Here is a 12,497-nt window from a genome sequence, read left to right on the forward strand (position 1 = left end):
GTTTTTTTTATGTGCACTGCATTCCCACTGGGATCAGGCCCAGAGCCTCATGCCCTGAGCTACCTACTAGACAACATTCAACAAACCCACCAGTGCAGATCCTGTATCTCACCGTGCTGCAGCTGGGCACCCATGCATTCTCCCAAAGCCTGCCCAGGAACACAAAGCACTCTGTTGGACATCCAGTCAAGCTGTTGGGTCAAGGAGCTTCTGTGCCCAGGTCTGCTGCTACACAGCCTGTGAGAGCGCAGCCAGGGTCAAAAGAAGACGGAGCAGCGCTGGCAGGTGCCCTTCTACCTGCGCATAAACCTGCAGCTGCTGGAGTGTGATTATCTGGTGTTTGCTGTGCCCCCGTGGTCCCTCACATGACAGCCCATGAGAGTGATGCCTGTCGATGTGTGACCGCAAACAGTTCTATCACCACCCATGGGTGGCAAGGGGCAGACTTTGCTGGGTGCCCTTGAAACAGTGAGGAAAGTTGTTGTTAATGACCAAACCACATCTTCTGCTCATGCCCAGGAAACCAAACTATGAACCATAAGAAATGTCTGTTTACTGAGAAGTTTGAAATGGCCTGCAAGGGAGTCAGTGGGACTCCAAAAGAAGTTCCCAAATGAAGGGAGTTCTGAGATTACATAAGGAAGGAAGTGGAAGAGAGAAGCACAGGGCTTCCTATTTCCAGGTCCCAGGCGAGGCTGAGCTGCCTGAATCCAGCTCCCTGAGTCCAGGTGTTCGTTTTCCCAGCAGGGTGGTGTTTTCTCAGTAATCAGCAGGTGCTGGTTTCTGATGTCATTACCAACCCCAGAGGAACATAGTTTTGTTAGGGATGCAACGAAATCGATTTTCCAAGTTCCTAGGAATGGGGTGGAAACAGTTAACAGTAAATCATGAGGAGGGGGGTGTAGGGAAGAGAGAATATAGGGTGGCTACAGTTTAATTCCATTTATTCTTAATTTTTAGTCAAAGGACGTTTTTTGTTGTTGCAAAATGGAGGGAATCTAACTACTTGGTCATTGCTTCCAAGGCCATGAAAATGGGTGAGTGGGAGACATATTTTGTTATCAACACGAAGGTGAATAGCCAAGTGTGGGATCTTTACAAAAGTTCAAACCAAGATGTTCAGGAAGGTCCAGGAGTCACTGCAGACCTGCCTCCTCACCTTCAGCAGCATCTGGACTGTCGGCATGGAGGCAAGGCTGTGGCCCTGTTTGAGTTGGATCTTGCCACCAGGTACTCCATCAGCAGCAAGATAATCATAAATGAGTTGATGGCCTCCCTGGACAGAGAGGTGACCATCACACTGAGCTCAAGCTCACCATTCCACAGAACCTTGCTCTGCGACAGACCGAACACCCTGGTGGAGAATAAGGGGTGTCTGGCCATCAGCGTGTCCCAGAGACCAGAGGAGGACTACCACAAAAGCAAAGACTACGTGTGCCTCGGTGGCTGCTGCCAACAGCGGTCAGGCAGCCTACTGATGGCTCCACTTCTGTCCCTGTGACCTGGACCATTCAGCCTTTAAGTCCTAAGTCAACAAAGGTCCATTTAGGATAGTTTTTTGTTTGTTTTTTAGAAAGAGTGAAAATTGGGTAGTTAAAGAATGAATTCAACTGAATAATATTTAGAAATTTTATTGGCTTTTACCAGCCACTCTCCAAAAGCTTTTACAGGGCAAGAGATTTTATAAGACAGAAGGGAGCAGAAACAAGGAAGTTGCACCAGACAAAAAGGCAGGTTTATTATTGTAAGTTTACTTTCCCTATCGGAGAAAACTAGGGCTTATCAGGCAAGTGACCTAACTAACCAGTGCCGATTAGTTGATTCCTGATTGACTGGTTTAAGGAGAGCTGAAACTGTTAAGTCTAGGTTTGGTGATGTGGAGCTTAGCATATATAACTGCATTTTGGCCACAAAGTGTGTTTGAGGAAGAAAAGGTGACCCCAGTTAAATCAGTAATGTGGCACCCCTACAGGCATTAGTTTATCTCTCCCACTTTTCAAATGAGGAACCAGAGCTAAAGTTGGTCTGGGGCAAGTTTGAAGTAGCCCTAGATGGGTGGGCGAGCCTACACCTCGACAGGGCACATCTGTGGCAGGAGACAAGAGCAAGTGGTGAGGCTGCTACATACTCAGATTTGGGAGATTTAAATGAGAGCATTTCCTGTGAATCAGCTTATTTGGATGAATCTGAGCCGAGGAGGGTGGATCCCTGTCCTGTGGAAAGACTCAAAGGCTCCGACTCCATGCTTATGTACCCTTGCCTCTCCGATTTCTTGGGACAGAAGCAGATGGCTGCTGAGAGAGAGAAGGTAGGGGCAGAGTTCCAGGCCCTGAGGGCCTTCCTGGTGGAACAAGAGGGTCGGCTCCTGGGCCGCCTGGAGGAGGTGTCACGGGAGGTGACACAGAAGCAGAATGAGAACCTGGCCCAGCTGGGGAGTGAGATCGCCCAGCTCTCTAAGCTGAGTAGCCAGATCCAGGAGACTACTCGGAAGCCGGACCTTGAATGCCTTCAGGTGAGTCTGCTTGGCCTGAGTCTGGAAATAGCAGCCAGAACACAGTGAGTGTCTGTGAGTTTAATAGAGTCACATAATCAAAAACCAAAGGGGGGCCCCTCCCTGGTGGCTCAGGGGGTTAAAGCATAGCACCATAAAGCTATCAGCAGCCACTGCAGCACAATTTCGATCCCTGACTCCCCCGCCAGGGAGGTGACCACATGGCGCGGCAGACCTCTCCTGACCTGCTCGCTGCTCCCCTCAGCAGTGTACTTCACTAGATCTGCCTGTTCTGCTCCCAACTCTTGTCTCTGGTGGATCCCCTCACCCCTGTGCTTCTAGCCTGCACCCCAGTTCTTGTGTGCATAGATAAATGTCTTTGAAAAGCAAATCAGAAAACAAAGGGGACTGGAGCAAGGTGCCCTGGATTTTCTGGGTAAGAACTGTAAAGGAATGTGGTAACCGGTCTTGACCATGAGCCATGATGATATATTTTACATCACTCTCCGGTATATACACACACTCGAGACAAAAGTCTCAGAAACTTTTTCTGTACTTTTACTACATGTTATGAACTTTGATGTTTTCCATTTTATTTAAACATAGTCACAATCCACTAAACTTCACACATCCTAAATGGGTTAACAACCATCATTTAGGTATTAGCCTGAGTGACCAGTCATAGCATAAGGCTATGACTTGTTTTGGTTGGTGTCAAGTCCAGAGGGTTCTAGCACCTGGCCCCAGGGCTGATTCTGTAATAAAAGGTGCATTTGCAGAGCGATGGCATGGTCACCAGGTTGATGAGAGACCCAGTGGCCAGCCCTGGTGGGAAGCCAGTGCCTCTGAGGCCAAGACTGGTGGGCGATGGGCAGTACAGTCACTTATTGCTGATAGCTCTGGAAATCGGACAAGGGATTAGTTTCAAAGGTGAATGTAGTTTACCTGATGTTAATATGGCTTTATTTGATTTCTTTCCCCCAGGAATTCAAAAACACACTGAACAGGTGAGTAGACCTAAGAGTTCCTTGGGCCTCTTCATGCTGGCTCTTCTTTTCCATTGAGTTGTTTTTCATGTCCATGCCCCCAGCAGCCGCTCACCTCCTGACACCTCCTCCAGCCCTCATACACTGCTTTATGCTGGTACTGTCTGGGCCATGGGTGTTTATTCTGGCACAAAATCAGGCTCTTCTTTTTCTTTTTTTAAGATTTATTTATGCCTACAAGAACTGGGGTATAGGCTAGAGGTACAGGGGGTAAGAGGATTCACCAGAAACAGAGTGGGGAGCAGAACAGGTGGATTAGCTGCTGAGGGGAGCAGCGGGTGAGACAGGAGAATCTGCTGCACCATGTGGGTCGCCTCCCTGGCTGGAGATAGAACTCATGCTGCAGTGGCTGTGGATAGCTTCATAGTGCTGTGCTCTAACCCCTTGTGCCTTCGGGGAGGGCCCAGGCTCTTCTTTTTCTGACTTTCCTCACCAAGAAGACTTTAGCATCCTAATTGTCAACAGCTTGGTGGGAGTGGACAGTGTTTATGGGCCTCTTCTGTGTGTCCTGTAGGTGCAGCAATGTGCCAAGCCCCAAGCCAACCACAGTCTCTTCTGAGATGAAGAATAAAGTCTGGAATGTTTCCCTCAAGACATTTGTCTTAAAGGGGCTGCTCAAGAAATTCAAAGGTAGGGTTTCTGTGGGAGGTCTGGGCCTGCAGTGTATGAGGTGGTATGTCTCTGGTAGTTTGGGGTTCTGAGGTTCCAAAAGGTGTGTGAGAAAAAAGGAGCTGGGATAGTCTAGACCAGAATAATGTGGGAGGTTGTAGTGGCAAATATATCTAGGCTCTTTCCACAGGCATGAAGTTTTCCCTGAAAATGGATGGGTGGAAAGGGGAAAGTACTGGGAGCAGAAAGAGAAGCGAGGAGGGAGAGCTAAGCTTACCTCAGCTCCAGGCGAAATAGGAGGAAGTCGGAAGAGGCAGAGTGAGGATACTGCCCCTTCCCCACCCCAGCTTGGCCCAGCATCTTCCACTCTTGGCCTCTGGGGTATCTGGGGAGTGAGAGAACCAGTGGGACTATAAATGTCGGAGGAGGTGATGTCTTAGTGTCTGTCATTGCCAGACAGATACATCTTTGTCTCTCATGTACGCCCTGCTTTGCTTTCCTCCTCAGAGGATCTTCGGGGAGAACTGGAGAAAGAAGAGAAAGGTATGATGGTGTTTTGGGTTATTTGCTCACATAAAGAAAGAATCTTTGCCCACAGGGGTTCCTTCTACTCATCTTCCTCTGCCACTTTGCCCCTGCTGTCCTTTATCCCCTTGCCTGAAGTTCCGGCAACTTGTAAGCCATGGGTTGATCTGGGAAAAGGAGTGCCCTGTACCATGGGGCACTTAGACTGGGGAGGGCTTATCAGTTACCTGGATGAGCCTTTTTATCCTGTCCCCACTAATAGACAGACCTCTTATGGGGGTGGGGGTTGTATAGAGGGAACAGGGGAAGCAGGAGACTGAAGACAGAGGTGGTTCTTACTCCTGCACAGCTCTGGGGTGAGTGGACACACACACTCCTGATTATGAAAAGAACTAGGAAGGATGTCCTTGCTCTGCTCAGAACCCTTCATTGTCCCCTGTCACTGAAGACGGTGGCCTTCAAAGTCGTATGGAATCCAATCTTACTCTCTGTTCTTCTGGTCCATGCCGTGGAGCGACACACCCCTCTTGCTGTTCTTGGGACACATCAAGCACACGGCTACCTCAGGGCCTTTGCCCTGCGTTGCCTGTGCCCTGACCTAGGATTTCCTTCCCTTGGACAGCTTCATACCTGGCTTCCTCACCTCCTTTATGGCTTTGCTTCAGTGTGCCCTTTCACTGAGGCCCTTCCTAACCCCTATAGTTGAAATTAAAGCTTTTCTCTGGATCCTCCTGTCCTCTATATTTGCCATTTATTGTTTTTCCTCCTTCTTACCCCAGAATCTACACATGGCCATAGATACTTGACTATGGGGTTCCTAGGACCTATGACAGGCCTGAAACATACTAGTGCTTACAAGTGGCATATTTTAATGTTTTATTATGGAAATTTTCAAACATACATACAGGCAGAGAGAGGAGCACAGTGAATATTTTGTGCTCAACATACACCTTCAGCTGTTACGATTCATGGCTAATGTTTTTCATAAACATCCCTACCTACTGAATTTTGAGACAAGGCATAGAAGACATACCATTTTCCTAAGTATCTCAGCATTTATTATCTCTAAACAGACTTAAAAAAAAATCTAATCACAAAACCATTATTTGAGCTACAAAAATTAATTATTTTGTCCAATATCTAGTCCTCAAATCCCCGGGTTGTCTTTTAAATTGGAATCTAAATCAGAGCTGTACATTGCATTTGTTTGATTTCAACAAGTAGCTGTTGAGCCAAAGGAAAAGCAAAAGGAAGGGCCGGAGCTGAGTAAGGGGCTGTGTAGTGACATCCTCCCTGTCTCTGCCCTGCAGTGGAGCTCACCTTGGACCCAGACACCGCAAACCCCCGCCTCATCCTCTCGCTGGACCTAAAGAGTGTGCGCCTTGGACAGCGGGCCCAGGACCTGCCCATCCACCCACGCCGCTTTGACACCAACACTCGAGTCCTGGCGTCCTGTGGCTTCTCCTCGGGGCGGCACCACTGGGAGGTGGAAGTGGGCTCCAAGGACGGCTGGGCCTTTGGAGTGGCCCGGGAGAGCGTGCGCCGCAAGGGCCTCACGCCCTTCACCCCTGAGGAGGGTGTCTGGGCACTGCAGCTCAACAATGGGCAGTACTGGGCGGTGACCAGTCCTGAGCGGACACCACTCAACTGTGGGCATCTGTCCCGAGTGAGGGTGGCCCTGGACCTGGAGGTGGGGGCCGTGTCCTTTTATGCCGCAGAGGACATGCGACACCTCTACACCTTCCGAGTCAACTTCCACGAGCGTGTGTTTCCCCTTTTCTCTGTCTGCTCCACTGGTACCTACTTGAGAATCTGGCCTTGAGGACTAATGTCCCCATCCTCCCGTAGAGCCAGTCAAGGACAGACTCCTCTGGTCCCTGATTAATGATGGGAAGGGATGATATCTGGCCTTTGGTCCCTTTGGAACTGCCCTCTACACTCCTACCCACACTGCTCCAGAGGGGCTTCCCCCCGCCAAAGCATGGGGGCATCATGGTGGCCCGCTGGGAAATGGGCTTTTGTGGTCAGTGATCAGCTCTGCCTTCAGAAATCTGAATCTAGTAGGCCTGACAGGGTTATCTACTCAGGGAGGAACATTGTGTTCCAAGCTCAGACATTAGTCTGAGCTAGAATTTGAATAAATACTTTTAATCTGTACATGAAGGAAAAGTCCAGGACAACAGCATAGGGATGTTGCTGCCCTCAATCACCCATTAGCCTGATGATACAGGGTGATAAGTATGTCCTCAGTCACAGAGACAGTCCTGTGTTCTCACCAATGTCTAAACTCCCCTCAAGTGTTAAAGTGCAGAGCTCTCTCTGGGGGTGCGAGGGGTTAAAACGCAGCACTAGGACGCTACCTGCAGCCAGAGTTCTATCCCAGGCCAGGTTGGTGACCCACATGGTACAGCAGACCTCTCCCGTCGCCTGCTGCTGCCCTCAGCAGTGTATTTCAGCCCATCTGCCTATTCTGCTCCCCACTCTCTTCTCTGGTGAATCCTCTCAACCCCAACACCTCTGGCCTGTACCCAAGTTCTTGTTGTGTAAATAAATAAACCTTAAAAAAAAAAAATAGTGCTAAAGTACAGTCTCCCTTGGGTAAGGAAACCATGGGAATTTAGAAACACAGAATGCATAGAAATGCATAGAGCACAGACACGCCTCCTGGAACTTGCCAAATGTAGCCAAAACCTGTGTAACCAAGGAATCTGTGCCCTGGTAGGTGTTATCCCTTTGGAAAGTCCCCTTGGTTACCCCAACTTCTTTATGACCGGGATTCTGTGATGGAGTGGGCTCCTGGGAAGCACTGTCCGCTGCTGAGTCCCCCCTGGAGAAGTATCGTGGGGAGATGGAAATACAGGTGTGGTCTCATTTCTAGTGACTTGCCTCATTGCTGACTCCTCCAATCCCAACACTTGCGTAAGAGCACAAGTGTTAACAATGGGCCTCCCTTGTGGCTTAGGGGTTAAGTCTCAAATTTACCACCACTACAGGCTAGCCTGACAGACAGCCTGAGTTTGAGACAGTATTCGATCCCTGACCAGGCTGCTAGCTCACAGTAAATCCGCTGAGCAGTAAATCCGCCAGCTCTGCTTCTCAGTCTCCGGTGAATCCTTCCCTTCCCCGCACCTGAATACCCCAGTTCTATGCCCAAACAAACCAAATCTTAAAAAACAAAACAAACCCCAAAGTGTTAGCAAGGGCTTCTGCCAGACTGGGTGAGCATGTTTTATGGCCATGTGTGTATATTTCAGATTGCAGGCCCTGGGTCATGTTAATCTTGGAGAGGACATCTGTGAACATGTGCATAGGGCATTGGCATTGCAGATAGACCTTGATCAGACTCTCTTACTGGTTTGTTGGTAGATACTAGCCACTTCATATTTAGATGGCGGGTGGTAGGATTCGTCCTCCACTACCTGACTACCAGCCTGGATGAAAGTCTCAGCCTGAATTCTGTCCCGCACAGTTGTTAAGGTGTATGTGTTGGCATGCAAGGACAGTGACAACTGAGGAGCTTGCATGTGTCATGCAGTTTCCATGCTTTGTCCCTTGAGGTGCCTCAAGCACACTGTGCACCAGGTTCTTGTAGGGCCGTCATGGCGCTGTTCTGGAGCCAGACTCAGCGCACTGTGCCAGGCAGTCGGGCTCCGTGGACGAGTACCACATACAGCAGCATTCCAGAGGGGGAATCCTATGTTCTGCTCATACACAGACAGTAACTCCAGAACATTGTAGCCAACCCACCTACCTGAATACCACTGGTTTTCACAAAGAAAATCCACTTCTAACATTGATTTATTAATCAAATTGTCTGATGTTGTCAATGTTATCTGTGCTCTCAGGTTGACTATCACAATTACTCTGATATTGTCTAGCAAATATTCTCAAGTTTTATAACACAGAAGGTGGGGGTGACTGGTGCAGTGGAGGTACCTGGAGGACTAGGTCTGGAGACTTTAGGGGTGATATGTACTCTTTGTTTTTGCTTGCAACAGTGAGTGCATGTCTGTCAGATTATGTGTTGACAGAATAACTACATATCTAACTATCTTCAAAGAGATGAAATAACAATTACAGCAACAAATGCATGTGGAAGGCAGGGACACCAGGTCACCAGGGCAACGTGGTGACTTTGTGCATGTCTGCATTTCCATTTCCTGTCCTTTGGGCATCACATTTCTGAGATCTCTGGGTATCAGAGCAATGACTGACCTAATGTGATGGTAAAGAATCTGGATCTAAGCCAGAGGCACAGGTGTGAAAGAATTCACCAAAGACAGAGTGGAGGACAGAAAAGGGGGACTTGGGGTGCAAGTAGGCAAGACAGGAGAAATCTGTCCCTAGGGAGGATTTGTTCTTTTTATAACTTGATTTCTTGGGCTTTCTGTGGCTGAGAGGTTGGTCTCAGCAGGTTGCTATCTGCTAGGCCATCTCTCTGTGTATGACTTCCACATGGGGGTTGTCCTGGTGGGTTCTGATTGCTCTGTTTTGCATTTCCCGCAAAATTCTTGATAGCCCCTATTGATGGTTTGACTTGTGGCCAGGTTCCCATGGCAACCCTGTTGACTCTCTTATGTTTTGTGTCCCAGCTTTGTTTAGCTGAGCAAAGTGCAGAGACCAAGACCAAGTTTGGATTTTGATTGATATCCTGACACCTAACTTGTGCCCTTCTGACCCCACAGACGAGTCCCAAGCCTTTGTGAGCCACAGAGCCACAAGAACCCAGGTTCTTGTTACTAGGTTCTCACAGAGCTCCTCAGCATTCAGACTGGAGAGTACCCAGGTGATTTAAGGCACCTGGCTTTGCAGAGGCCATAGAGCAGACAGATAGGACAGCCCAACCAGGATCCACCAGCACCACTGCCACTTTCTGACTTCTGCTGGGCTAAGGCTCCTGCCCCTCACCTGGGCTCTTACCCTCTCCCCTGGCCTGTTGTCCTGCGACCCTTTTCAGGCCTTGATGGAATCAGACCCTTAAGAGTACAGACAAGTCCTAAGGGTGAGGCAGGAAGTATGGGGCACCAGGCTTGACCCAGTCTTTCCTTGCTTTGTACCTCTGTTACAGGATTTTTGTGTGTTCTGGCTACTCACTATTCATAAGCCAAACCTTAAGACATGAGTTGGTGGAAAGAAATCAGGTTTAATCTGATACTAGTGATACCGTAATTTCAGGCTTGCAGGCCTAGTCTCCCAGCCAGGACCGGATCCCAGGCTGCAGCGCTGAGCCCCGGCCACTGCACCGCCAGGGCTTGGTGTCTCTTGAAGCTGCAGCAGGAACTTCACTGATGCTCAGGCAAGCAAGTGAAAAGAGGCAAATTTGTTCAGAGAAAGAAAAAGTTTAGTGATGAGAGTGGGACTCCCAGGCCAGTGAACCCAGGTCAGGGCAGGGCAGGGAAGCCAGGTGGAGTCTCAGGGGATAGAAACCTCCTGTCCCTGATTGTTTCAAAGCTCCGCCACAATCTTTGTGCTTGGTTAGTCCTCAGGTGGCTGAACTCACTGCCCTAAAGTTTCTGTGTCTTAGCACTTAGCATACTTTTGTTCATCATTTTTGTTCTGGAATATCCTATTGCCCCTAGTCCTGGAGTGTTTGATTAATTCCCTTTGAAATTTGTTGCCTTTATCTCTGGAGCCTTCCTTAACTCTCCTGCAGTCCCTGCCCAGGCAGCCTGCCCCTAAAGCTACCTAATTGTCCCTAACTTGCCCTATGCCTCATTAGCAAACCTGAGGGCATGATAGATTTTTGTCACAAAGGCCATTTCCCTGAATTGGGGAGAAGCAGAGACTTATATGGGGGGCTACTAAGGAAGGAAATAAACTAAAAAGTCTGCATCAGTTTGATTTCAGAGCAATAGGGAAGATGTTTCAGGAGTTGTATTCATGCCTTTTTTTCTTCCAAGGTTGGTTCTGGACCAGATCTGTCATGATGCTTGTGGATCTGGTTTTTACTATGGTAATGAAGTTGTGTTTTAACCTTTGTCTTACTGTTATAAGGCAGGATGAGGGGTACCTCAGAACCCCCAAACCTGCCTACTCTAAATAGGTTCTGCTATCTGCTGCATCAAGACAAAACATATAAGACCTTTAATGGAAAGGAAATGTAATATAATTGGTGTGCAACAACAACAACAACAACAACAACAATACAATAATCTTTTCAAATCCTGCATCCGAAGTTATCCATCCTCTCGGGGGTGAATGCTCAGCCAAGCAGGGTTGGCCCAAAGCAGGGACACTGAGGCCCACAGGCCTATCGAAAGTCTAAAGTCTGCCACAAGTACAAGGCAACTTTTGTTAGAAGGACCCATAGGAAGGGGGCAGAAGGGACCCAGCACATCTGGAAGGAAAAGAGCAAAACCAAAATCAAGATGAAAGCTGCCATTGTTTACCTCCCCACAGGTCTCTCACCCACCTGGTGTTTCAACCAGTCCAGGACCATAAACTATTGCAGCTTCTTCACATATCTCTTCTTCATGTGCCTACCCCAGGTCTCTTTCTGACTCTTCATCCTTCTTCCTCTTTCTTTAGTCTCCCATCCAGCTTCTTCTTCCTGCTCAGCTCCTTTCCTTGGGTGGAACAGGGAATTTGGAACGTCCCCTTTTCCTGGGGACCACCCTGTTATAATACTGCTACCTCCATTTTGGTTTCAGCCAGTTTTGCCTGGTTTTTGGTTTTGTCTGCAAGAAAAGGAGCAGAACTAGGATATAAGGATAAATGAGGCAAGGGCAAGGAATTTATGGTTACCAGGCTGGGGACAATTCCCTCCTCTGTCTGTACCCTGCCCCTTATTTTTGAGGGGCAATGAATAGAATTCCATCTTATGCTAAATATGGGTGGCTGTTTGGGAGCCCACTGAGGGCCAGAATCTTTCCCTAGTTAACCTGAGTGTGAGTGGTTATCACCCCAATTGTTTATGTTTTTAAATTACAATTATTTGGAAGTTTTAATGTCTCTAGCCATTTGTAGACAAGGAAACTAAGTAATTCAGGAGACAAGGGCCAAAGAGCTAAAGAAATAAGCGTAATAAGAGTGACCATGAGACCAAGTAAGGGTTCCATCCCGCCAAACTAATTAGAAAGAACTTTGTTTATAACAGGAGTCCAGGGTAAGAATTCCATTTTTTCAAGATGCCCCATCTCCCATCTCTGGATAGCCCCTCAGTTCTCTGCATTCTCACTTCCAAGAAGCTCAGCCCAAGACAAGATTGTTGTTATAGCATCTGTAAGTATAAGCCATATAAGCATATATATATATATATATATATATATATGTGCTATGGTCTACAAATAATTTAACCACTCAGCCTGGGTTACTCCCATACCACTTTTCTGATAGCCCCATCACTCTCAGCCTCTTTCTCCTGATCCACCTTTGCTTCCTCTCAGCCTAGCCCACTCCGAGCTCCGCCCTACCAGTCCTGATCAGGTCCTCTGGACAGACCTATGCTCACCTTTTCCTAACTCCTCCCTCGTAGCCCTGACCTGGGACCCCGTCCCAGTACACAGTAAATAAAGGTTTCTTTCGTCAAACCTTTCTCCAGTCCTGCAAGTCCCAAGCCCGCCTCCAGCTCAGCACGCTGGAGACCGCACCCATGTATCCTCAGCGCCGCTCGCCTCCCTCCTTTTCCAGTTGGTTTTGTTTTGCCAGCGGGAGGGCTTAGAGAGTAGGGGAGACTTTTATTGACGCTTCAGGCGCTGGGGGTCAGGCGGGGCTCTTAAGGCCCCCAAAATCAATGATTCCAACTTTCGATCCCATTTGATTCTCTGCGGCTGCGCGGTGGCGTAAGCAGTGTCAATTACTCCTGCGCAGAAGAAAAGCTCGCAGCT

General features: G+C 48.4%; 2 protein-coding genes across 2 annotated transcripts in view; both read left to right on the forward strand.

The window, feature by feature from the left end:
• Nucleotides 1–7,077, forward strand: part of TRIM7 (tripartite motif containing 7) — a 58,362-nt gene extending 51,285 nt beyond the window's left edge. The window contains exons 17-21 of the mRNA XM_012733268.1: nt 2,282–2,512; nt 3,476–3,498; nt 4,052–4,167; nt 4,654–4,689; nt 5,982–7,077. Coding sequence (XP_012588722.1) covers nt 2,282–2,512; nt 3,476–3,498; nt 4,052–4,167; nt 4,654–4,689; nt 5,982–6,493 — 918 coding nt within the window. The 3' untranslated portion in view covers nt 6,494–7,077. The remainder of the gene's footprint in view (nt 1–2,281; nt 2,513–3,475; nt 3,499–4,051; nt 4,168–4,653; nt 4,690–5,981) is intronic.
• On the forward strand, nt 736–2,246 carry LOC105854442 (eukaryotic translation initiation factor 3 subunit C-like). The gene has a single exon (XM_012733290.1). It carries the CDS (start codon nt 1,028–1,030, stop codon nt 1,499–1,501), a length of 474 nt encoding a protein of 157 aa, XP_012588744.1. The 5' UTR covers nt 736–1,027; the 3' UTR covers nt 1,502–2,246.
• Nucleotides 7,078–12,497: the final 5,420 nt, after the last annotated feature.

This window comes from Condylura cristata, unplaced genomic scaffold (assembly GCF_000260355.1).
Source record: "Condylura cristata isolate star-nosed mole 26May11 unplaced genomic scaffold, ConCri1.0 scaffold00040, whole genome shotgun sequence".
In the NCBI taxonomy this organism is placed as follows: domain Eukaryota; kingdom Metazoa; phylum Chordata; class Mammalia; order Eulipotyphla; family Talpidae; genus Condylura; species Condylura cristata.